The 24,138-nt window shown below is 39.1% G+C and overlaps 1 protein-coding gene across 1 annotated transcript in view; it reads left to right on the top strand.

Moving 5' to 3' along the window:
• Positions 1–3,256: 3,256 nt before the first annotated feature.
• Positions 3,257–24,138, top strand: part of LOC114294489 (serine/threonine-protein phosphatase 7 long form homolog) — a 31,566-nt gene continuing 10,684 nt past the window's right edge. The window contains exon 1 of the mRNA XM_082918551.1: positions 3,257–3,563. Coding sequence (XP_082774677.1) covers positions 3,257–3,563 — 307 coding nt within the window. The remainder of the gene's footprint in view (positions 3,564–24,138) is intronic.

The following is a 24,138-nucleotide window of genomic DNA, read 5'->3' as shown; positions in this document are numbered from 1 at the left end:
TTTTTTTCTCTCTTATTAAATTCTTTCAATATAATTTTTTTAAAAAAACACTTATTAAATTCTTTCAATATAATTTTTAAAAACTTATTAAATTCTTTCAATATAAATTTTTATTTTTTTAAAAAAACACTTATTAAATTCTTTGGTTGAAGTGCGCATCGACGAGAACGACGAGGATTTGGTTGAAGAGGTCCTTGAAGACGTAGGAAGGAAGGCTGAGGAAAAATCGGTAGAGGATTTGGTTGAAGTGCGCATCGACGAGAACGACCCGACTAAGTTCTTCCTCTTAGGATCATCTTTGTCGAACGCCGAGCGATTAGATTACGTCAAATTCTTGACTTCTAATTTGGAGGCCTTTGCGTGGACGCCTTACGATATGCCTGGCGTTGACCCAAGCTTCATTTGCCATCAGTTGAATGTCTTCCCTGATGCACGGCCCGTCATCCAAAGGACACGCCGCTCAGCCTTGCACCATGCTAAGGTGGTAGCGGAAGAAGTGAAGAACTTGTTGGAAGCTGGGGCCATAGAGGAGGTGCAATACCCTCGGTGGATATCCAACACGGTGGTTGTTCCGAAGAAGAACGGCAAGTGGCGAGTCTGCGTTGACTACAAGACTGTCAATCGAGCTTGCCCCAAGGATAGCTTTCCCCTCCCACGAATTGACCAACTGGTGGACTTAACCGCTGGCCATTAGAGGTTTAGCTTCCTGGACGCATATCGCGGCTACCACCAGGTAGCCATGTATAAACCGGACCGAGAGATCACGTCGTTCACAACCCCCAGAGGCTTATATTGTTACAAAGTCATGCCATTCGGACTAAAGAACGCCGAGGCGACTTTTCAACGGATGGTGACAAAGATGTTCGCCCCAATGCTGGGCCGCACCATGGAGGCCTACATCGACGACATGGTGGTGAAGAGTAGGGAGAAGTCTCAACACCTCGCTGACCTAGCAGAAATGTTTACCATCCTAAAGCACCACAAGCTTCGTCTGAACGCCTCCAAATGCGCGTTCGGAGTTGGCACTGGGAAGTTCTTGGGTTTTCTGGTTACCAACCGGGGAATCGAAGCCGACCCATCACAAATCAAGGCAATACAAGAGCTGGAGCGTCCTAACTCCACGAAGGACATGCAACATCTTGCCGGGATGGCAGCCGCGTCGAACAGATTTATCAGCCGGTCTTCGGATCGTTGCAGACCCTTCTTTAAAACCTTGAAGTCCAAGTTCTTCTGGGATGATGAGTGCGACCGCGCACTAGCAGACCTGAAAGCATATCTTTTCTCAGCCCCTATTTTGGTCACGCCTCAGCCGGGCGAAGAGTTGTACCTCTACTTGGCTGTCTCTCAACACGCGGTCAGCGCGGTATTGGTCCGTGCTAAAGGCATCCAGCACCTACCGATCTGTTATGTAAGCGAGACTCTGCTCCCAGCTGAAACGAGATATCTTCCCTTGGAAAAATTGGCGTTGGCCCTAATGACGGCGTCAAGAAAGCTGGCACACTATTTTCATGCCCATACAATAGTTGTGTTAACTAAGTTCCCGCTCAAGGTGCTTTTTGAAAAGGCAGACTTCACTGGGAGAATTTTGAAATGGGCCGTGGAATTAAGACAATATGACATCAAGTTCCGACCACGCACCGCAATCAAGGCTCAAGCACTTGCTGACTTTGTGGCGGAATTTGCCCTTAGGATGCATCCAGCATGCCCGATTGATTTGGTTGATGCGGATTTAGCACAACCCATGGTTCTGGCAACGAAAACAAGTGTTGGTTCGCAAGTAGGAAAAGGGACGAGCACGACCGAACTAACAAAGTCCGGCGATGGTGAACCCAACCAAGACAAGGAAAGAGACCAGAACGAACCGATCAAAGACTTGGAATTGAGAAGCTCCCAGAACCCCTCTAATTGCTGGAAGCTGTTTATTGGCGAGATGTGGAAGCTTTTCGTTGATGGGGCATCCAACAGACATGGGGCCGGGCTGGGCATCGTGCTGAACTCACCGGACGGGCTGGTCGTCGAGCAGGCAATTACACTCGGCTTCCCAGCATCCAACAACGTGGCTGAGCATGAAGCTCTCATTGCTAGGCTAAAAAGCACACTAAGAATGAAAACGTCAGCCCTGATGGTGTTCAGCAATTCCAAGCTGGTGGTCAATCAAGTCTGAGGGGAGTATGAGGCTAGGGATGAAAGAATGGCCAAGTATCAGGCGCTGATGCATGCAGAGATCAAAAAGTTCGATGCCATAAGTGTAGAGCAGATCAACCGCGAAGGAAACAACATGGCTGATGAGTTGGCCGGGCTCGTTTCTACTCAGACAGTTTTTCCCAACCCCTTGATGATAGAATTTTTACCGCGGCCAAGTATAGAAGAACCGGAAGTGGCCGAGGTACTTTGCACCGACTTGGGCCCTTCTTGGATGGATCCTATCATTGCCTTCCTGAAAGATAGAATTCTACCAGAAGAAAAGAAGGCGGCACACAAGATCCGGGCAAAGTCAGAGCGGTTTTGGCTCTCCCCTTCCGGGGCCTTGTACAAGAAATCTTTCACCGGGCCGTATTTGAAATGTGTCCACCCCACCAAGGTGGAGGCTTTCCTCTATGAGATACACGAGGGCATCTATGGAAGCCATACTGGAGGCAGGTCCTTGGCTTACCGAGCAATTTCCCAAGGTTATTGGTGGCCGTGCATGCAGGCGGATGCGCAGAAATACGTTCGCCGGTGTGAAAAGTGTCAGAAATTCGCTCACCAGATCCAGCAGCCAGCTAGAGATTTGCTCCCACTTTCAAGTCCTTGGCCGTTCGTGCTTTGGGGATTGGATATTGTTGGACCACTCCCAGCAGCACCGGGCAATCGCAAGTTCTTCGTCACCGCCACCAACTATTTCACCAAGTGGGTTGAGGCCGAGCCACTAGCGACCATAAAGGAAAAGGACGTGAAGAAGTTTGTATGGCAAAACGTCATCACCCGTTTCGGTATATCCAAGGCCCTCATCTCGGATAATGGCACTCAATTTGATGGTAAACTCTTTCGCGGATTTTGCGAAGAGTTGAAGATCGAGTTCTACAATTCGACACCGGCCTATCCTCAGTCAAATGGTCAAGCAGAGGCCTCAAACAAGACCATCCTGGACGGGCTGAAAAAATGGCTTGAGAAGGCTAAGGGCAAGTGGGTTGAAGAACTCCCTAATGTGCTCTGGGCATACCGCACTACGCCAAGGCGGTCAACCGGGGAAACACCATTTGCTTTGGCCTATGGCATGGAGGCCATCATTCCGTTGGAAATTGGCATGCCAACCATCCGCTCTGAAAGTTTCCGGCCAGATCTGAATAATGAAGCAGTGGCATTGGAGTTGGACCTTGCTGAAGAAAGGAGGGAGCGAGCATTGATCTACATAGCGGCTTATCAACAAGAACTCTCCAAAAAGTACAACAAGGCTGTGCACCCCAGGCTGTTCAAGATTGGGGACTGGGTATTAAGAAAGGTGCTTGGCGACATAGTGGTCCCTAGCGAAGGAAAGCTCGGTGCAAATTGGGAAGGACCATACAAGGTGATCGGTCTTGCTGGTAAAGAGGCATACCATCTGGAAGATTTAGATGGCAAGGCTGTCCCCTGACCATGGAATGCAGCCAACCTTAAGGTCTTTTACTTTTAAGATGTAATTTGCTTGTGTCGTTTAGCTTTTCTAGACCTTTAGCCTTCTGGCGCTTGATGTAAAAGATAGCAATGCTTTTGTAATGAAAAATAGCCCTCTTGTTGTTTGATATTACATCTTTGTACAATGACATCGCAAGGACGCAAGGCAATTATAGATGCCAAGGGCAAATAGACCGATCTGAATGGAACCGGACTGACTTTCTCTGGCTGGCATGAGGCATACCGCGCAAACCGTTAGGAAGATTGGCTTGCGAAGTAATTGGTATATTAGCTTAGGGGCCGAGCTGAATCTTGCTCGCCCAACTGGGTGTTGGCGTCCTGACCAACTTAAATGGAATATTGGTGTTTTACCCAATGTTAAGGCCGAGATGACTTTGATCGGCCGAACGATATGTTGGTGAATTGCCCAACTAATAATAGCCGAGTTGACTTTGCTCGAAGGTGGAAATATTGACGTTCTGTCCAATCCATTGGCCGAGCTGATTTAGCTCGGAAAGATCGAAACGTTGGTGAATTGCCAAACTTACAAGATCCAAGCTGGTTTTGCTTGGACGGAGGCAACGTTGGCGTCCTGTCCAACGCTAGGCCGAGCTGATTTTGCTCGGCCACATTGGGACATTGGTAATTCCAATGTACGCCGAACTGATTTTGCTCGGCGGAAATGAAATGTTTATGATTTCCCCCAACTTTCTATTGGGACTGAGCTAATTGGCCCCACAAATGGAGATTTTATTAATTTTAAACAATTAAGAAAATAAAAAAAAATTGATATTGATTATAGGGCTTCTCACAAAAAAAAATCTCATCTTACTTATATAAATGAGAACATAAGATTCATTTTATATAAGTGAAACAAATTCCCTCCCCCCCCCCCCCAATGTGAGATTATAAAATAAAAGTTAAATGGAAGCTAGTTAATAGGGATTTTCTTAGTTGTTTAAAAGTAAGAAAGTTCAATAATTTATAAAAATTGGAGCATAAAATTCACTTTACGTAAATAAAACAATTCACCTTTTTTTTTCGATGTAGGATTGTTAAATAAAAGGTAAATGGAAGCTAGTTAATGAGAATTTTCTTAATTGTTTAAAATTAAGAAAATTCAATAATTTTAGAATGAGAATTTGGAGCTTCTAGAAGGCTTCTCCCCTCAAAACTTCCTTTATAAGATTCATTTATATAAGCGAAACAACTCACTTTTTCTTTCTTTTCCTGATTTGGGATTGTAACACTTATATAAGTGAAACAACTCAAATTTTTTTTCTTCGAGATGTGGGATTGTAATTATTTTGAAATTAAATATTATGAGAGTTTCGAAATTTCATACAAAATTATTTTTAAAATAAAAATGTTTATGTGAGATTGTAAAATACAAATTAACTGGAAACTAGCTAATGAGGATTTTCTTAATTGTTTAAAATTAAGAAAATCAAAATAATGAGTATGAGATATTGATCATAGAGCTTCTCATTAAAAAATCTCATTTTCCTTATATAAATGGGAGCATAAGATTCATTTTATGTAAATGAAACAATTCACTTTTTTTTTTTTTTTTTTTGATATTGGATTGTAAAATAAAAGGTAAATGGAAGTTAACCAATGAGAATTTTCTTAATTATTTAAAATTAAGAAAATTCAATAATTTTAGAATAAGAGTTTGGAGCTCCTAAAAAGCTTCTACCTAAAAACTTCATTTTCCTTATATTATATATATATATATATATATAGATTGTGAAACAAACTTTGATTTTTCTTCTTTTCCTGATATGGGATTATAAAATAAATCATAAACTACTTAGAGTTTTATTTTTATATGGTTAAATGGAAGTTAGTCAATGGAAATTTTTTTTAATTGTGTAAAATTAATAAAATCAGTATGAGAAATTGCGATTAAACCGGTAAATCGGTCAAACCCAAAATAATTCAGCCTAATTGGTTAGGTCAAATGACCAACCAACTTATACAAAAATTAATTAATTAAAACTTTTAACTGTTATTTTAATTTAAAATTTAATCTGTCTTGAATTGAAGTGTACATAATACTACATTATTAAGATTCACTTTATATAAGTGAAATAATTCACTTTTTTTTTCCCTTCTGATGTGGGATTATAAAATAAAAGTTGATAATTATTTGGATGAAAAGTTTATTTCTAATCAAGCAATCTTAGTCTTTCAATTTTTAATCAGATCAATCTTTAGTTTATTGCGAATCAAACAAACCTAATTAATATATTTTGATAAAATCATGATTAAACTAACAAATCAATAAAATCAAAATGATTTAGCCTAATTGGTTAGGTCATAATTAATTAATTAAAATTTTTAAAATTTAAATTATATTGAATTAAAATATGCACACAATATTAAATAGGATAGGAGTATAAGATTCACTTTATATAAGTAAAACAACTTATTTTTTCATTCTTTTCCTGATATGGGGTTATTAAATAAAAGTTAACCAATGAAGATTTTCTTAGTTGTTATAAAAAAAACTAGTATGAGATATTGAAACTCTTATAAGGCTCCTCACTAAATGGAATGAGAGTATAATATTCACTTTATATGAGTAAAACAACTCATTTTTTTTTCTTCTTATCCCGATGTGGGATTATTAAGTTAGTCAATGGAGAATTTCTTAATAGTTTAAAATTTAAAAAAAAAAAATTAGTATGAGATATTGAAACTCTTATAAGGTTTTTCACTAAAAATTGTCAATCCTTATATAATATATAGATAGATAAATAGATGTGTGATTCGTGTTGATATTGTAATTCACCTTGTCTTAGGTATAGTTCATAATTTAATTTATAATTTATTAGTCGTACATATAAAATTATAATTTATTAGAGATTCATAAAAACGAATCTTCAAGTTTTGAATCCAACAACTATGGCTTGCGTTGTCCTCCACATGATAAAGGAGCGTGAATTTATTTAAACAATGTAAATAAAACATATTTTTTGTGGGGATATATTTTCCGAGTACCAACGTGTGGTCAAGGTGACGCCGACGTGTCAGCTGAGGTGCCACGTGGCTTGGTCGTGATGCCGAGATAATCTCAGCTAGGCCGAGGTCGTCTCCGAAGAAATCAGAATTCGAGATAAGAAGATAGGGGACAAGAGTCCTAGAATAAAGAGGAGACTTAGCCAAGATAAGGATAAAGCTTTTAGGGAGTTTATCTTTATCCCTTGAGGAGTCCAAAGTAAGTACTATACAGGAGTCCATAGAAGTCAGACTTCTATTGGGACTAGGATTGAGTTAACTATAAAAGAGAGGCACCCCCGTGGGTCTAAGGTACGCAGTTTATGCTTTGAGCAGTGAATTAAGCACTTGATTATCTTTGAGAGATATACTGACTTGATCATCGGAGTGCCCCGGGTGGTCGAACCACCGCCGGAGACTTCTCTTTCTGTTGCAGGTTAGCTAGAAGCCATCTATTTTGCCGGTGCTCTCCAACTGATTACTAGGCGGGCAGTGCGATTAGAAAATCACACACACTTTTTAATGGGTTAAATTAAAAAAATAATTTTATAAATAAGTTAAAATTGATCAATAGGATGTTGAACTAACAGAGTAGTCCACAAATAATGTGAAATTAACTAATAAGAGAGTGTATTTTATTTTCGCCGCGTGAACAAATTCACACTGCATGGGAAAGATCCGAGAAGATTCCCTCATGACCTCTTTGAACACGCGGCCCAAGTTTTTCATAGAATTTTAAGAGGTGATTTGAAATGATTTAAATAAGTGTATTTTTTGATTTTTTATGAAATATGAATTGGGTATAGATTAGGTTTGAAGTGACGTGATAGAGAAATGATGTGACTTAAATAAGATTATGTGACTTAAATATGATAGTAATTTTTTAATTTTTTAAACTTTTTAAAGTTATGACAAACAAAATCTAAGCATAAATTACATAGTCCACACGTGATCAAATCTCGACTATCATAATATAAAAAGTTGACTGACATATAACAAATCAATGGTCGCGAGCCTTGATACGAGACCCATTAACGGAATGGGATTGTTTCGTTACATTTGTGGCATGTTGTCCGTGAGGTTTTTATATTGACTACTGACTCTTACTTCTTCAATGTCTCTTTTGAGATGTAACGCCCTCAAAATAATAACAATAAATCCATCAGATAAGACATGAATTTACATTTAAACTAACCGCATTCCTTTCATTCATTAGAATTCCAAGACATAAGTATTACATGTTAACCTCATAACAAAATGCCCTACGGGCTTACAGCTTTCCAAGTTAACACTTGGTTACAACAAAGAGTTCTAACTCGTTTACACATTAAGCCCTTGGCTTGAAATTACATGTAATACATCAAAAGTAAAACGACAAAACTATGCCCGCCACTAGCCTCCCAGCTATGTCCTTGGAGGTGGCATGCTTCCTGCACCTGAAAATGATATTCCCATATAGGGTGAGCCACAGCCCAGTAGAAATACACTAAACCAACCATGGATAATGACTAAAACATTAGCAATTGATAGTTGGTCAACACTGATACAATCACATAAATTACATATTTATGTCAACGACTTACAAGTCCCAATTACTTTTCATTTTCTTTTTTTCAACAGATAAGCATGCTAGCTCCATCATTATTTCCACAGATATGTATAAAAACTATATCTCACATTCAGATAAGCATAAAAGCTATATCCACATTCTCAACAGATATGTATATCAACAATATCCACAGATAAGCACACAAGCTGTATCCACATTCTACAACAGATATGTATATCAACAATATCCACAGATAAGCATACAAGCTGTATCCACACTTCACAAAGATAAGCATATGAGCTCTATCTTCACTTCTCTAGACAAGCATATGAGCTCTGTCTACGGAGTTCATCCCCTATCTCCTCCCAATACCTATCCGGTTTAGAGGTACATCCCCTATCTTCCCCTAAACCGCGGAGTACATCCCCTATCTCCTCCTCTACACATAACGTATATAAACACATTGGTTCTATATACAATCACACAATACACACAATTAATGTATTCTATCAACCGTCAAGTTCCATGACACATTCCATTTGATTAGTTTCCGTTTACCTAATCATCATGCATTGTCTACAACAATCTCGACTATCCTCCACCGATAGCCCAAAGCAGTTATTTCTAAAACAGAAAATAAATGCACAAATGGATATTCAATCAACATTTTATTTCCTCATTTCTCACCAATTAATTATCCCAATTAATTAAACAATGTAATTAGGCCATTTTCCATAATTACCATTTCAACCCTTAGGTCCCATTTTCATCAATGATTCAACAATCATTCTATTTTTCTATGCCAAACATGCATCTACGTTTATTCTGAATAAAACCCCAACTTTTGTAAAATTACACAAAAGCCCCAAACTTTCACAAAATTACCAAACCAAGCCCAACATCTCAAAATACCAAAATTTAAAGACAAAACCCATAGAGAGGAGTAGGTTATCCCTACCTCAAATTCGGAGTCCCAAAGGAGAAGACGACAAAACCCAACGTGCTCCAAAACCCGAGATTTTCAGATTAAAATGAAGCCCTCGACGATCAACAACTTTTTTGTAAAGGCCAAAGGTGAGTAAATCACTCCTACTAGATCAAAACCTAGAGAGAAGGTAGAGTCTAGAGTGAGAGGCTCAACAATGGTGATTTTGGAAAAGTAAGAGAGAGAAGAGAAAGTGAAAAGTGATTTGAAAAGTCACAATTTCGGGATTTAAACCCAGTCTTCCGCTCGAGCGTAAAACACCCCGCTCGAGCGGCCACTCACAGACTTCCGCTCGAGCGGCCAACCTCCCGCTCGAGCGCAGAATGCACTCGCCCAGCACTTTTGCAGAACCAGGCCTCCGCTCGAGCTCCCAATCCCTACGCTCGAGCGGCCACTCACACAGATTCGCTCGAGCGGCCAACTCCACGCTCGAGCGTACAACACTGCACAACAAATACTGGATGGGTGTATTATCCGCTCGAGTGCCAACACCTCCGCTCGAGCGTACAGGCCAAAAATCTGGGCAATTAGTTTTGGTTTCTAAACTCAACCAACCTGAAACAAATCCGCCCAACACATCCTATAACTCGATATACAAGGTACAAAGGATGCAAACACGATAATAAACAACAACCAACATCCACGGACACATGTCCGGATCACTGTACAACAAGGGTAAACCCGAGATCGCTATAACCTCCCCCCCTTAAAGAATTTCGCCCCCGAAATTAAGCACAAGTTTTCAAAAACAAGTTTTTCTCCAATTTAGACAATGTTACACTTGAACATTCAACAATTCGACCCATTACCGGTCATCCCATCCCTTTAACAAGAGACATATCACAATGTGTAAACAACATATGTATTTTCAACATGCATCAACATTATGCACTATCTTTCCAATTTCAACAATATACTTAACACATATAATGTTACATTCAACTTCCATATGAGGCAAGTTCCAAAACATACTTCCAATAATCAAAACATTTTCAATGTTTCACAACTTAAGACATATATAAAAGCTCTTAAGTTCAACAAAAATGTAAAATTTAAATATAAGATTACATATCAACAAACAAGTCCGGATATTTCTCTCGGACTTCCAACTCACGTTCCCAAGTGGCTTCCTCCACTCCGTGATGTTTCCACAAGACTTTCACCAAAGGAATGGTCTTGCCACGCAGGACCTGATCCCGCCTATCCAAGACCCGAACCGGTCTCTCCTCATACGAGGCATCCTCATCTACCTCTAAATCAGTCCAATCCAACACATGTGATGGATCTGGCTCATACTTCCGAAGCATACTCACATGAAACACGTCATGCACTCCGGACAACTGCGGTGGTAAGGCTAATCGATAAGCAACCTCACCAATCCTCTCAAGGATCTCAAAAGGACCAATAAACCGAGGGGATAACTTCCCACTCTTCCCAAACCTCATCAGACCTCGCCTAGGTGATATCTTCAGAAAGACATGATCACCTACCTCAAACGCCAAAGGCCTCCTCCTACGGTCGGCATAACTCTTTTGTCGACTCTGGGCTGTAACAAGCCTCCTACGGATAAGCTCAACTTTCTCCGTCGTCTCCCTAACCAACTCCGGACCCAACAAAGGTGCATCACCCACCTCGGCCCAACAAACTGGAGACCTACACGGTCGGCCATACAAGGCCTCAAACGGTGCCATACCGATGCTAGACTGAAAACTATTGTTGTAGGCAAACTCTACCAATGGCAAGTGCCTCTCCCACGTCCCACTGAAGTCCAGGACACAACCCCGAAGCATATCCTCGAGGATCTGAATAGTACGCTCGGACTGTCCATCAGTCTGAGGATGATAAGCCGTACTAAAGGTCAACTTAGTGCCCAAGGCACTCTGCAAACTCTGCCACAACCTAGCAGTAAAACGAGGATCTCTATCTGAGACGATCGTCACTGGGACCCCGTGCAATCTCACTATGTCCCGAATATACAAATCGGCAAGATGATCTACCGAATCTCTCACGCGCATAGGAATAAAGTGCGCCGACTTAGTCAACCGGTCTACAACCACCCAAATAGCATCACTATCCCGCTGAGTCTTCGGAAGACTTACAACGAAGTCCATAGTGACATGCTCCCACTTCCACTCGGCAATAGGCAAGGGTTGCAACAAACCCGCTGGCCTCTGATGCTCGGCCTTCACTTGCTGGCAAGTAAGGCACTTCGATACGAAAACAGCCACATCTCTTTTCATACCCCGCCACCAAAACTGGCGACCCAAATCCTGATACATCTTAGTACCTCCCGGATGCACCGCAAGGCGCGAATGGTGAAACTCTCGGAGTACCTCCTCTCGGCAAGCCTCCGGTACAAACAAACGGTCTCGGTATCTCACACTCAGGTCGGGATACACCGTCAAACCCTTCTCAACTTTCCCACTGGAGATCTTTTCTCGGAGGGATTCTACCTCAAGGTCACCTCTCTGTGCCTCTAACACTCTAATCACAAGTGTAGGCTGCGCAACAACAGAAAACAAGGCCGCAGCCTCGACAGATTCGCCCAGTAGCAAATCAAACTCGCCAAGTGCTCCCAACATCTCCCATTCCCGGATGGCTATACTAGCAACATCACTAATGGATTTCCTACTAAGGGCATCGGCCACAACGTTGGCCTTTCCCGGATGATAATGTAACTCAAAATCATAGTCTTCGATGAACTCCATCCACCTCCTCTGCCTCAGATTCAAGTCTCTCTGTGTAAACAGATACTTCAAACTCTTGTGATCCGAGAATACCTCGAACCTCTCACCATAAAGGTAGTGGCTCCAGATTTTCAAGGCAAAGATCACAGCTGCTAACTCTAGGTCGTGTGTGGGGTAATTCTTCTCGTGTATTTTCAACTGACGTGAGCCATAAGCTACCACTTTTCCCTCTTGCATCAACACACAACCCAAACCCTCTCGTGAGGCATCACAATAAACTGCATAACCCAACCCTCTCTCCGGAATAATCAATACCGGAGCGGTGGTCAATCTAACTTTCAGCTCTTGGAACGACTTTTCACAAGTCTCACTCCACACAAACTTGACTCCCTTCCGAGTTAGTCTAGTCAACGGTGACGCTAACCTGGAGAAATCTTTCACAAACCGACGGTAATACCCAGCCAATCCCAGAAAACTGCGGATCTCAAACACACTCTTAGGCTGTGCCCAATCTTGCACTGCCTCAACCTTGGATGTATCAACAGACACCCCTTCCCCGGATACCACGTGGCCTAAGAATTTGACTTCCCTCAGCCAGAACTCACACTTCCCAAACTTGGCATACAGCCTATGGGCTCTAAGTAGCTCAAGCACCACTTTCAAGTGTGCCTCGTGCTCCTCCTCAGAAGACGAATAGATAAGGATGTCGTCCACGAAGACAACTACAAATCGGTCTAAGAACTCCCGGAAAATCCGGTTCATCAAGTCCATAAAGACTGCCGGTGCATTGGTAAGCCCGAATGGCATCACCAGAAACTCGTAATGGCCATACCGCGTACGGAATGCCGTCTTAGGAATATCTCCCTCCCTGACCCTCAACTGATGGTAACCCGATCTCAAGTCTATCTTAGAGAAACAACGGGAACCCTTCAATTGGTCAAACAAATCATCTATACGGGGCATAGGATACTTATTCTTAACCGTAGCCCGATTCAACTTCCGGTAGTCTATACACAATCTCAAGGCACCATATTTCTTTTTAACAAAGAGTGCCGGTGCTCCCCACGGTGAAACACTAGGGCGAACAAAGCCCTTATCGAGCAATTCCTGGAGCTGAACTTTCAACTCAACCAACTCTGCTGGAGCAAAACGGTAAGGTGCCATAGAAATCGGTGCCGTACCAGGCACTAAATCAATAGAGAACTCTATCTCTCGGTGAGGTGGCAAACTAACAAGATCTTCGGGAAAAACATCCGAATACTCACAAACCACCCTCGGCAATACATGCTGGGTCTCACCACTCCCACCACTCTCAAAGCTAGCAAGTAGACTACTAAGCTCACTTCGCCCTCGCGAATCATACCCCGGTGGCAAAACACTACCAACCCGGTCTCCCAAGAAATGGAACCACTCCCCGCTCAAGGTACATAACGTGACCCTCTGGCGGTAACAATCAATAACAGCCCGGTATGACGATAGCCAGTCCATACCTAAAATAACATCAAAACCCTTCATGGGCATGACAACAAACGGAAAAGGAAGCCTATAATCGGCGACCTCAATATCACATCCTCTAACACCCTGTTTTAGAATCAACTCACCACCCAAAGGCGATACTACACAAATAGGAGATGCTAACTGTGCTAACTCCAATTCCAAAACAGATGCAAATGCAGCAGATACAAAAGAATGAGATGCACCCGTGTCTATCAACACATTAGCAACTGAGTTGCAAAACAGAAAAGTACCTCTCACTACTGATGGAGCCGGTACTAAATCCTGCGCGGTAACAGCATACACGCGCCCCGTAGGCCCCTGGTCTACCTGCTCACCTCTCGGAGCAAAAGACTGCTGCACAGACTGGGATGACGAAGCTCCCGGATTGGCCCTCGAGGCCTGCACAGACTGAGCTGGCTGAAAACCCTGCGTCTGTCTAGAACCAGACGCTCCCGAAGTGGCACTCAACTGCGGACAAAACCTCTTCATGTGCCCAGGTTGTCCACACTGAAAACAAGTCAAGAGCTGCCCCCTGCCTAAACTCTGACTCTGCGGTCTAGCTGAAGAAGAAGCAGCTTTCTGACCCCCACCCTTCTGCGGGCAAACAGATACCTTGTGACCCAGCTGGCCACACTTGTAACAGGTGAAATCCCCCTGACCACCTCTCCCGGAGCCTGCACTCGGCACTGGGAAGGTCGATCTAGCAACACCACCCTGCGACTGCTGAGGGTTAGAACCCCTCTGCCTCCTGCCATCACTCTGACTATCCTGGCTCCTCTTGGAGCCTCTCTGCCCCTCATCCTCCTCCTGCATCATGAGCTCCATATGAGCTGCAGCGTCCACTAGGTGTCTATACTCTCGAATATAAGACCCACCAATTCTCAACTTGAGGCCCCGCCTCAACTTCCGCTCAAACTCATAGCAACGGCGTTCCTCAGACGCCACCAGTTCAGGTGCAAACCTAGACAGACTGGTAAAAGTAGCCTCAAACTCGGCCACTGACAAGCTCTGCAGATTAAGCCGGCTAAACTGATCCCTCAGCTTCTCCCTAGCTGCTGCTGATAAAAACCTCTCCTGAAAAGCATTCACAAACGCCTCCCAAGTACCACCAACACGAGCTTTCTCGTACTTCCACCATTGACCCGCATCTCCCTTCAGTTGGAAGGATGCCAAGGTCACTTTCAGTGCTCCGTCCTCGATGCCAAGCATCTCAAACGTCTTCGTTGTCTGTTCGAGCCATTCATCTGCCTTAAGCGGCTCTTTAGGATCCCCGATAAACTCGTCCGGATTACACCGAAAGAACTCCCTCTTCAAGAAGGAAGGCCCTGTCTCAGCTGCCTGATTCCCAGCTCTAAGAATACCTAAAGCTCCTGCTATCTCTCTGGCCAAGGCACCCATAGCCTGCTGACCTACTGGCTCGGCCACATTGGCCTGCCCAACTCCCTCCTGCACTGCCGGAATCTCACCCTGTAACGGTACTTCCTGCCTCGCAGGTCTACCACGCCTAGCACCTCTTCCTCGTCCTGACATCCTAATAAAGGCAACACAGAACGTTAGCACATTCATAAATGTGCCGAAACTAAACACTCACGTCCTAATGCATGGACAACTGTAATTCACTCCACATAAGCACATAAACACATAAGCACTTACGAACTTCATTTCCGGATAATGATAGTCCCGAGACGTTACTAGAGTTCCGGTTAGAAACAGCGTTGATCAAGTGCTTTTCCAACAAGACTCCCAGAAACTCAAGGATCCAATCAACATCCTAGAAATTAAATCCCATACCCACATAGTCACATAAGCATGTTATCAAATAAACACATAGCATATGGTACTACTTCTACGTCTCTATCAAGCGAGACAAACCCATTGTGATACTAATCACTTCCCACGTACCCAAAGTATTCGAACCCGGTACGCTCTGATACCAAGTTGTAACGCCCTCAAAATAATAACAATAAATCCATCAGATAAGACATGAATTTACATTTAAACTAACCGCATTCCTTTCATTCATTAGAATTCCAAGACATAAGTATTACATGTTAACCTCATAACAAAATGCCCTACGGGCTTACAGCTTTCCAAGTTAACACTTGGTTACAACAAAGAGTTCTAACTCGTTTACACATTAAGCCCTTGGCTTGAAATTACATGTAATACATCAAAAGTAAAACGACAAAACTATGCCCGCCACTAGCCTCCCAGCTATGTCCTTGGAGGTGGCATGCTTCCTGCACCTGAAAATGATATTCCCATATAGGGTGAGCCACAGCCCAGTAGAAATACACTAAACCAACCATCGATAATGACTAAAACATTAGCAATTGATAGTTGGTCAACACTGATACAATCACATAAATTACATATTTATGTCAACGACTTACAAGTCCCAATTACTTTTCATTTTCTTTTTTTCAACAGATAAGCATGCTAGCTCCATCATTATTTCCACAGATATGTATAAAAACTATATCTCACATTCAGATAAGCATAAAAGCTATATCCACATTCTCAACAGATATGTATATCAACAATATCCACAGATAAGCACACAAGCTGTATCCACATTCTACAACAGATATGTATATCAACAATATCCACAGATAAGCATACAAGCTGTATCCACACTTCACAAAGATAAGCATATGAGCTCTATCTTCACTTCTCTAGACAAGCATATGAGCTCTGTCTACGGAGTTCATCCCCTATCTCCTCCCAATACCTATCCGGTTTAGAGGTACATCCCCTATCTTCCCCTAAACCGCGGAGTACATCCCCTATCTCCTCCTCTACACATAACGTATATAAACACATTGGTTCTATATACAATCACACAATACACACAATTAATGTATTCTATCAACCGTCAAGTTCCATGACACATTCCATTTGATTAGTTTCCGTTTACCTAATCATCATGCATTGTCTACAACAATCTCGACTATCCTCCACCGATAGCCCAAAGCAGTTATTTCTAAAACAGAAAATAAATGCACAAATGGATATTCAATCAACATTTTATTTCCTCATTTCTCACCAATTAATTATCCCAATTAATTAAACAATGTAATTAGGCCATTTTCCATAATTACCATTTCAACCCTTAGGTCCCATTTTCATCAATGATTCAACAATCATTCTATTTTTCTATGCCAAACATGCATCTAGGTTTATTCTGAATAAAACCCCAACTTTTGTAAAATTACACAAAAGCCCCAAACTTTCACAAAATTACCAAACCAAGCCCAACATCTCAAAATACCAAAATTTAAAGACAAAACCCATAGAGAGGAGTAGGTTATCCCTACCTCAAATTCGGAGTCCCAAAGGAGAAGACGACAAAACCCAACGTGCTCCAAAACCCGAGATTTTCAGATTAAAATGAAGCCCTCGACGATCAACAACTTTTTTGTAAAGGCCAAAGGTGAGTAAATCACTCCTACTAGATCAAAACCTAGAGAGAAGGTAGAGTCTAGAGTGAGAGGCTCAACAATGGTGATTTTGGAAAAGTAAGAGAGAGAAGAGAAAGTGAAAAAGCGATTTGAAAAGTCACAATTTCGGGATTTAAACCCAGTCTTCCGCTCGAGCGTAAAACACCCCGCTCGAGCGGCCACTCACAGACTTCCGCTCGAGCTCCCAATCCCTACGCTCGAGCGGCCACTCACACAGATTCGCTCGAGCGGCCAACTCCACGCTCGAGCGTACAACACTGCACAACAAATACTGGATGGGTGTATTATCCGCTCGAGCGCCAACACCTCCGCTCGAGCGTACAGGCCAAAAATCTAGGCAATTAGTTTTGGTTTCTAAACTCAACCAACCTGAAACAAATCCGCCCAACACATCCTATAACTCGATATACAAGGTACAAAGGATGCAAACACGATAATAAACAACAACCAACATCCACGGACACATGTCCGGATCACTGTACAACAAGGGTAAACCCGAGATCGCTATATGAGAGGTGTGTTATAATCTATTTTTCATATTATAATTCATTTAATTTTTCACAAAAAAGTTACTTATAAATCGTTTATAAATAACTTTTAATCAAAAAATTAATTATAACCCTCTTTCAAAAATAGTCCAAAAAGGACAGAGAAATCCTACTTAATAATAAATGACATATGTGGTGTTTATATAACATTGGCATGTTGTTAGTGTGGTAGTTATATTGACTATTGACTCTTACTTCTTCAATAGAAAAGAAAGAGAATTTCTACTTACTCATAAATGACATTTGTGGTCTTTATAATTTATAATTAGACGGATTACATTAATGATTTTTATAATTTGAGACTTATATTATTTTGATTATTAACTTTTTAATTGTGATACATTTAATTTTGAATTTTAAATTTTGTTTTATATAAAGACAATTAAAAATGTTTAAAGATATTTCTTTTACAAACGGTCTATTTGAAGAGCAAAATCGTCATACAACTTATTTTGTATTGATTAACTTGTATATTGTTTGAAATGTAATGACATTTTTTTTAATGAATAGTGTTGAAACTTTATTGGTTATAAAGTTCAATTTAGTTTAAATTTTAGAATCTATTTTCTGAAAATTTTTCTAAAAAACTAAAAATTAAATTAGTGAAAAAAATAATTAAAAACACATTATTTTTTTTTATATAATTTTATGTTTGGGGAGTAGAAATAAATTTTTTTTGATATTTATTTTCGTTAAATTGGTTTCTTTTTTTTCAAAAGACAAATATGACGACAATTTTGATGTTATTATTAAACCAATTCATTAAATCAAAAAGTTCAAAACTAAAAATATTTCATATATTAAATATATCGATTATACATTAAAAGCTTAAAAATCATTCATTACATAATAACCGTCAAAAAATTATCTGTTAACAACAAATATAACTATCTATTACATGATAACAATCCAAAAACATCAACAATAATAACCACCTATTACATGATCATCATTCAAACACATACTAAAAGTTAATTTGATAAAAAAAGTAAAAATGTAAAAGATTTATCATTTTTATATAATTTTATCTTTGGTGGGTACAAATGATTTTTTAAAATTCAAAAATATTTTTTTGACATTTATTTTTGTTAAAGTAGTTTATATTTTATCAAATTGACTATTTTGCCCTTAAAATGGAGCAACAGTGTCTTTAATTGTCCTTATTTAGAACGAGATTCAAAATTCAGGATCAAATGTATCACAATCAAAAGGACAGGGATCAAAGTGGCACTCAAATTACAGAAACCGTTAGTGCAATTTGCCTATTATAATTTATAATCTTATCAAATAACATTCTCAAATATTCTTTTTAATTTTGATTTTTATAGTTAACACAAATTACAGTTTGATATGTTTTTGAGCACCAAAAATTAAAGAAAAATTTAAAAGCTTAAAAATATCATATCTATAGCCCCTTTAATTATTTATAATAGTACCAACTAAAAAAATTATTAAAAAGAAAAGAAAAGAAAGAAGTAAGTTAGCGTCCAAAAACTAGCAAAAAATGACAATGATATTTACGCTATATTTAACGTCGGCCTTGAGGGTAGTCTAGTATGGCGGCCGTCTCAGGCCTTCAAATTTTGTCTGAAAAATAGAACTTCTGATGAGTTAGTTGAGGCTTTTCCCATATTAAGCCAATTTGCTATATTAATTCCCAAATTAGGCCTAGTTTGGACGGAATTCCCAAACTAGGCTAAAGCGCTATTACATTCACGCTTTCACTATTTGGAGCATGAAATTTGATTAATAGTAAAAGCGCTATTACAAATCACGCTTTTAATTAAGAAAGCGTGGTTACAAACCATGCTTTTACATAATTGTTTATTCTGAAGAAACCACGCTTTCATTGTGCATATCCTTTTCTTAAGAAAACGTAATTTTCAATCGCGCTTTCGCTGTTGATAAATGAAAGCGTGGATTGAAACCACGCTTTTACAACTTATATAAAAAACCCAAGCCCCCTCATTTGCAATCACGTTTTTACACTTACGTTTTTTCAACTCTTGCTCTCGCTCTCGCTCTCCCTCTCCCTCTCCCTCTCACTCTCCCTCTGCTCTCAGACTCTCAATCTCGCTCTTCCTCTGCTCTCAGACTCTCACTCTCGCTCTCCCTCTGTTCTCAGACTCTCACTGTCGCTCTCGCTCTCCCTCTGCTCTCAGACTCTCTCTCTGCTCTCACTCTCTGTCTCTGCTTTCTCTCTGTCCGTGGTATGGCATCTATCTCTCTCTGTCTCATTTGAATTTTATGTATTTATTGTGTTTGTGAAAATGTGAATGTGTGGTTTAAAATGTGAATGTGTGTTTGTGAAAATGTGAATGTTAGGGTTTTAAATGTCAATTATTAAATGTGTTAAGGTTCTAATGTGTTAGGGTTTTGAATTAGGGTTTTAAATGTGTGGTTATGAAATTATGAAATCATAAAATGTTAGGGTTTTGAATTGTGAAATCAGAGATTATGCTTGTGGTTTCAGAAATTAGGGTTTGGAATTTTTTGAAATTAGAAATTAGGGTTTGGAATTTTTTGAAATAAAAAATCAGGGTTTGGAATTAGGGTTTGGAATTTTGTTTGTGAATTAGAAATTGGAAATTATGCTTGTGAATCCTGTCTATATTTTTTGAAATTAGGGTTTGGAATTTTGAATTATGAATAAACCAACCTATATTTGTTGAATTGGAAATTTTATTTTTTTGCTTGTTAAGAGGAATAAAAAGGAAATTAGGGTGTGAAATTAATAGAATTGAGATTTGAAATTCAAATTAATAGAATTGAGATTTAATAGAATTGAGATTTGAAATTCATATTAATAGAATTGAAATTAATAGAATTGAGATTTCAATTAATAGAATTGGAAATCATGGTTTTTTGCTTATTAAATTTGAATTGAAATTAGGGTTTGAAATTCATATAATTGAGAATTTTTAATGTCATATTATGAAATTCATATAATTGAGAATTGAGAATTGAAATTCATATTATGAAATTCATGAATTGAGAATTAAGGTGGACTGACAATTTCAATTCGAGGTCCACATGCTTACATATATATGATCATTTTGTTTCAGAAAATAAGACTGTAAACTGTATGATTGAATTCAAAATCTGAAAATTGAAATGAATCTGAAAAAATAAAAGTTGAGAGATTTGGCAAAAAAAAAAAAAAAAAGAAAAGAAATTAGTGCATAACTGGCCATATAACTGATATAGGAGTATTTTTGAAAAACTCAAAATATGAGACGTAAACACCCAGAGAAGACTTCTTTTTATAATAGTACTACATATGTATACACCTTTATTCAGTATTTCACTTAGTAATATCAAGGTGGGGTTGTATACTTGAATCTGCCACCTATTATACTATATGCGAAATGGTATTTGTCACCTGATTTATTTCACTATACTATTTTACCTTCTAGGTGTATTTATTCAATTCAAGACATTGTGCATATTTAATAAAGGGTAAATTTCACTTCAATGTGCATGTGCTAACTACCCATATAATTTGGAAATAACTATAATGTTCTTGTGGTTTGTGGACTAAATGAAGTATACCGTTAGACGTTCAATCCAAGTTAACATCAAGTGTGAAAAATGTGCTAGGTTATAAGGGAGTTATGTTCTTTTTTTTCAAATATCAGAGGTAAATCACACATGGAGTAAAGCAAATGTGGTTAAAGTCAATTTTATCTTTCAAAAAAATGACAAATATAATATGAATTTCAATTAAAAATATTAAGTGTATGGAAAGATTAACGTTTTTTCCAAAGTTAAATTTCATGAAACTAATCTCTACTAAATGAAATTATACAAAAAAAATATATTTAATTTTCACTCTATTTTATCCAAAAAAAAAAATATTTTTATTGACTTCAAAATAATAAATGAAAAGATCATGTTCTCTCAAATAAAAGACAAAATGACTATATTAACCTGAAAATACTATTTTACGTATTTTCTTTATTTAATTGTGTAGGTTACATAAGAGATTTAAACATTTCTGGCATCCTTTAATGAAAATAACATTAAAATTTGTAACTAATTATCTATTAAATGGGTTATCTGTGTCAATTTCATATTATGCAGCTTTGACATAACCCTATTTATTTATCATGTTATTATATAGTGTCATATTTGTGTTTGTGTTGAAAATGTTCAACCCTAACCCTTAACTTTGTGTACGATTCATGTTGTGTTAAAAATTCCCACCTGTAATAGAATCAAAGTAGGTTCAAGCGGAGTGCCTTTGGCATATTATGTGATTAATGATACTAACAAAATTGACGTTGTTAATTTATAAAACAATTGTAAGACCAGTGATACTTTGCAGTTCATATAATATTGGACAATTAAGAAACAACAAGCTCATGAAATGGTAGAGAATAATCTGATAGGATCACCGTAAAAGGAAATGTTAGGGGAAGACGTAAATTGACTTGGGATGTGATAGTAAAAAAATTAAACGAATTTATTTAATTTAACCGAGCATATAGCTTTTAATAGTATGAAATGACGAAAAAAGGATTCACGTATCGTAGCCCACTTGATTGGGACATAAAGTTTTGTTTGGTTTATTTCACTGTATTTGGGGTCAAGCACCCAAAATATTATAAAAAATTATTAGGATTTATTTTCATTTGGGTTTCGCTAAAGGTTTCCACTTAGTTGTTAACTACCTAAATCCATACTTTAGGACATAGCTTATTGCAGGTGTCTGCATATAAGCACATAAGCACTTGTAAATTGTATGTAAGACCGGATTGCACTCTGCCCCTGTAACGCCCTCAAAATAATAACATTAAACCCACATTTTTAGACATGCATTGATACAAAAGAAATCAACCATTTCCATTCATCAGAGTAATTCTTACAACTGTATTACATGTTAACAACAAAAGCAAATGCCCTAAGGGCTTACAGCTTTCCAAGTTAACACTTGGTTACAAAAAAAAGAGTACTAACTCAATACATATGAAGCCCTTGGCTTGAATTTACATGTAATACATCAAAATAAACAAAAGAAGGAGTCTTCAACTCTCATCCTCATCCAAGCTATGTCCTTGGGGGTGACATACTACCTGTACCTGAAAATAATGTCCCATAAAGGGTGAGCCAACGCCCAGTAGAGATATGCTAAACACAGTATAAGCAATGACTAAGACGTTAGCAATTGATAAATGTTCAACTTTCATAAACCAATTCATAATCCATTTCCACTTCATGATCACTATGTTCATGTTTCATTTCAATTTTCATTTCTCATCAATTTCACAATGTTACATCAATGGCTCAAAACCTGGCCAACCACTTATATGAGACAATGACTCATATTAAACATTCTCCATTTTACAATAGATAAACATATTAGTTGTATCCACATCTCAATAGATAAGCATACAAGCTGTATCCACATTTCAACAGATATGCATATTAGCTATATCAACACTTCCAATGACAATCATATGAGCTGTATCAACACTTCCAAAGATAAGCATACGAGTTGTATCAGTGGAGTCCATCCCCTATCTCCTCCCAAACAACATCCGGTTTAGAGGTCCATCCCCTATCTTCCCCTAAACCGTGGAGTACATCCCCTATCTCCTCTCACACACACAACATATATACACAAAGGTCATATTCGCAATCAATCAATACATAACATTAATGTATTCTATCAACCGTTATACTCAATGACATATCCAATTGATTAGTTTTAGTTTGCCTAATCATCATGCATTGTCTACAACAATCAAAACTACCCTCCATTGGTAGCCCAAGCAATTATTTCTAAACAGATAATAAAAGCTCCAACAGATAAAATATCAATGTTTTCATAAGCGAGCGATTTATAAATCCAACTCCATCATTTCACAACATAATGAGCCAATTTCATTATTTCCAACTCAATTCCATAAGTTTACAATTTTCCCAAATTAATTATACCAATTAATTTTAAACAACAAGTTAGGGCTTTTACCCCCAACTCTCGATATTAACCCGAAGGTTCCAATATCACCAACCAACAACTATATCATCATTTAGAAACCCAAAATACACATTATGAGCCCAAAATCACAAAACCCTCTTTAACCCATCTTGAAACCCTAAGTCCCAAAATCAACCAAGTTCAACACTCTATCAAAACAACTAAAAATCTAGGTCAAAGACCATAAGAGTGAGTAGGAATCCCTACGTCAAAAGATGAGACTCAACGAAGAAGATGATGGAAACGAACTTGCTCCAAACCACGAGTTTCTTGGATCAAAAGATAGCCCCCGACGATCAACAACTCTTTTGTAAAGGCCAAAGGTGAGGAAAACAACCTAGCTAGATCAATATCTAGAGAGAAGGAAAAGTTTTAGAGAGAGAGGCTCTCAAATGGCTTTTTCAAAAAAGTAAGAGAGAGAAAGAAAGAGAAAAAGTGATTTAAAACTGTCCCACAGCCAACTGATATACGACATTCCCGCTCGAGCGGAAAACACAACGCTCGAGTGTCAAGAACAAAAACTAGGTCCGCTCGAGCGCAAGAAGACCTACTCGAGCGTCCAGACACAAGAATAAAGCACATCCGCTTGAGCGCGAAAACCAGTCCGCTCGAGCGTAGATTTCCCCCTCCCAGAACTTACACCGAAAAGGTACTACCCGCTCGAGCGTAAAGAAACCCGCTCGAGCGTAAAAATCACTCCTGTAGAAGTTTTGCAGGGACACGAAAAACTGGGAGTGTGCAATCCCCGCTCGAGCGCAAGAAGACCCGCTCGAGCGGACCGCCTAAAAACTG

The sequence above is a fragment of the Camellia sinensis genome, chromosome 3, assembly GCF_055761805.1.
Source record: "Camellia sinensis isolate YWXY chromosome 3, ASM5576180v1, whole genome shotgun sequence".
NCBI classification, from domain to species: domain Eukaryota; kingdom Viridiplantae; phylum Streptophyta; class Magnoliopsida; order Ericales; family Theaceae; genus Camellia; species Camellia sinensis.
Note: the sequence above shows the minus strand (reverse complement) of the source record. Positions and strands in the feature narration are given on the sequence as shown.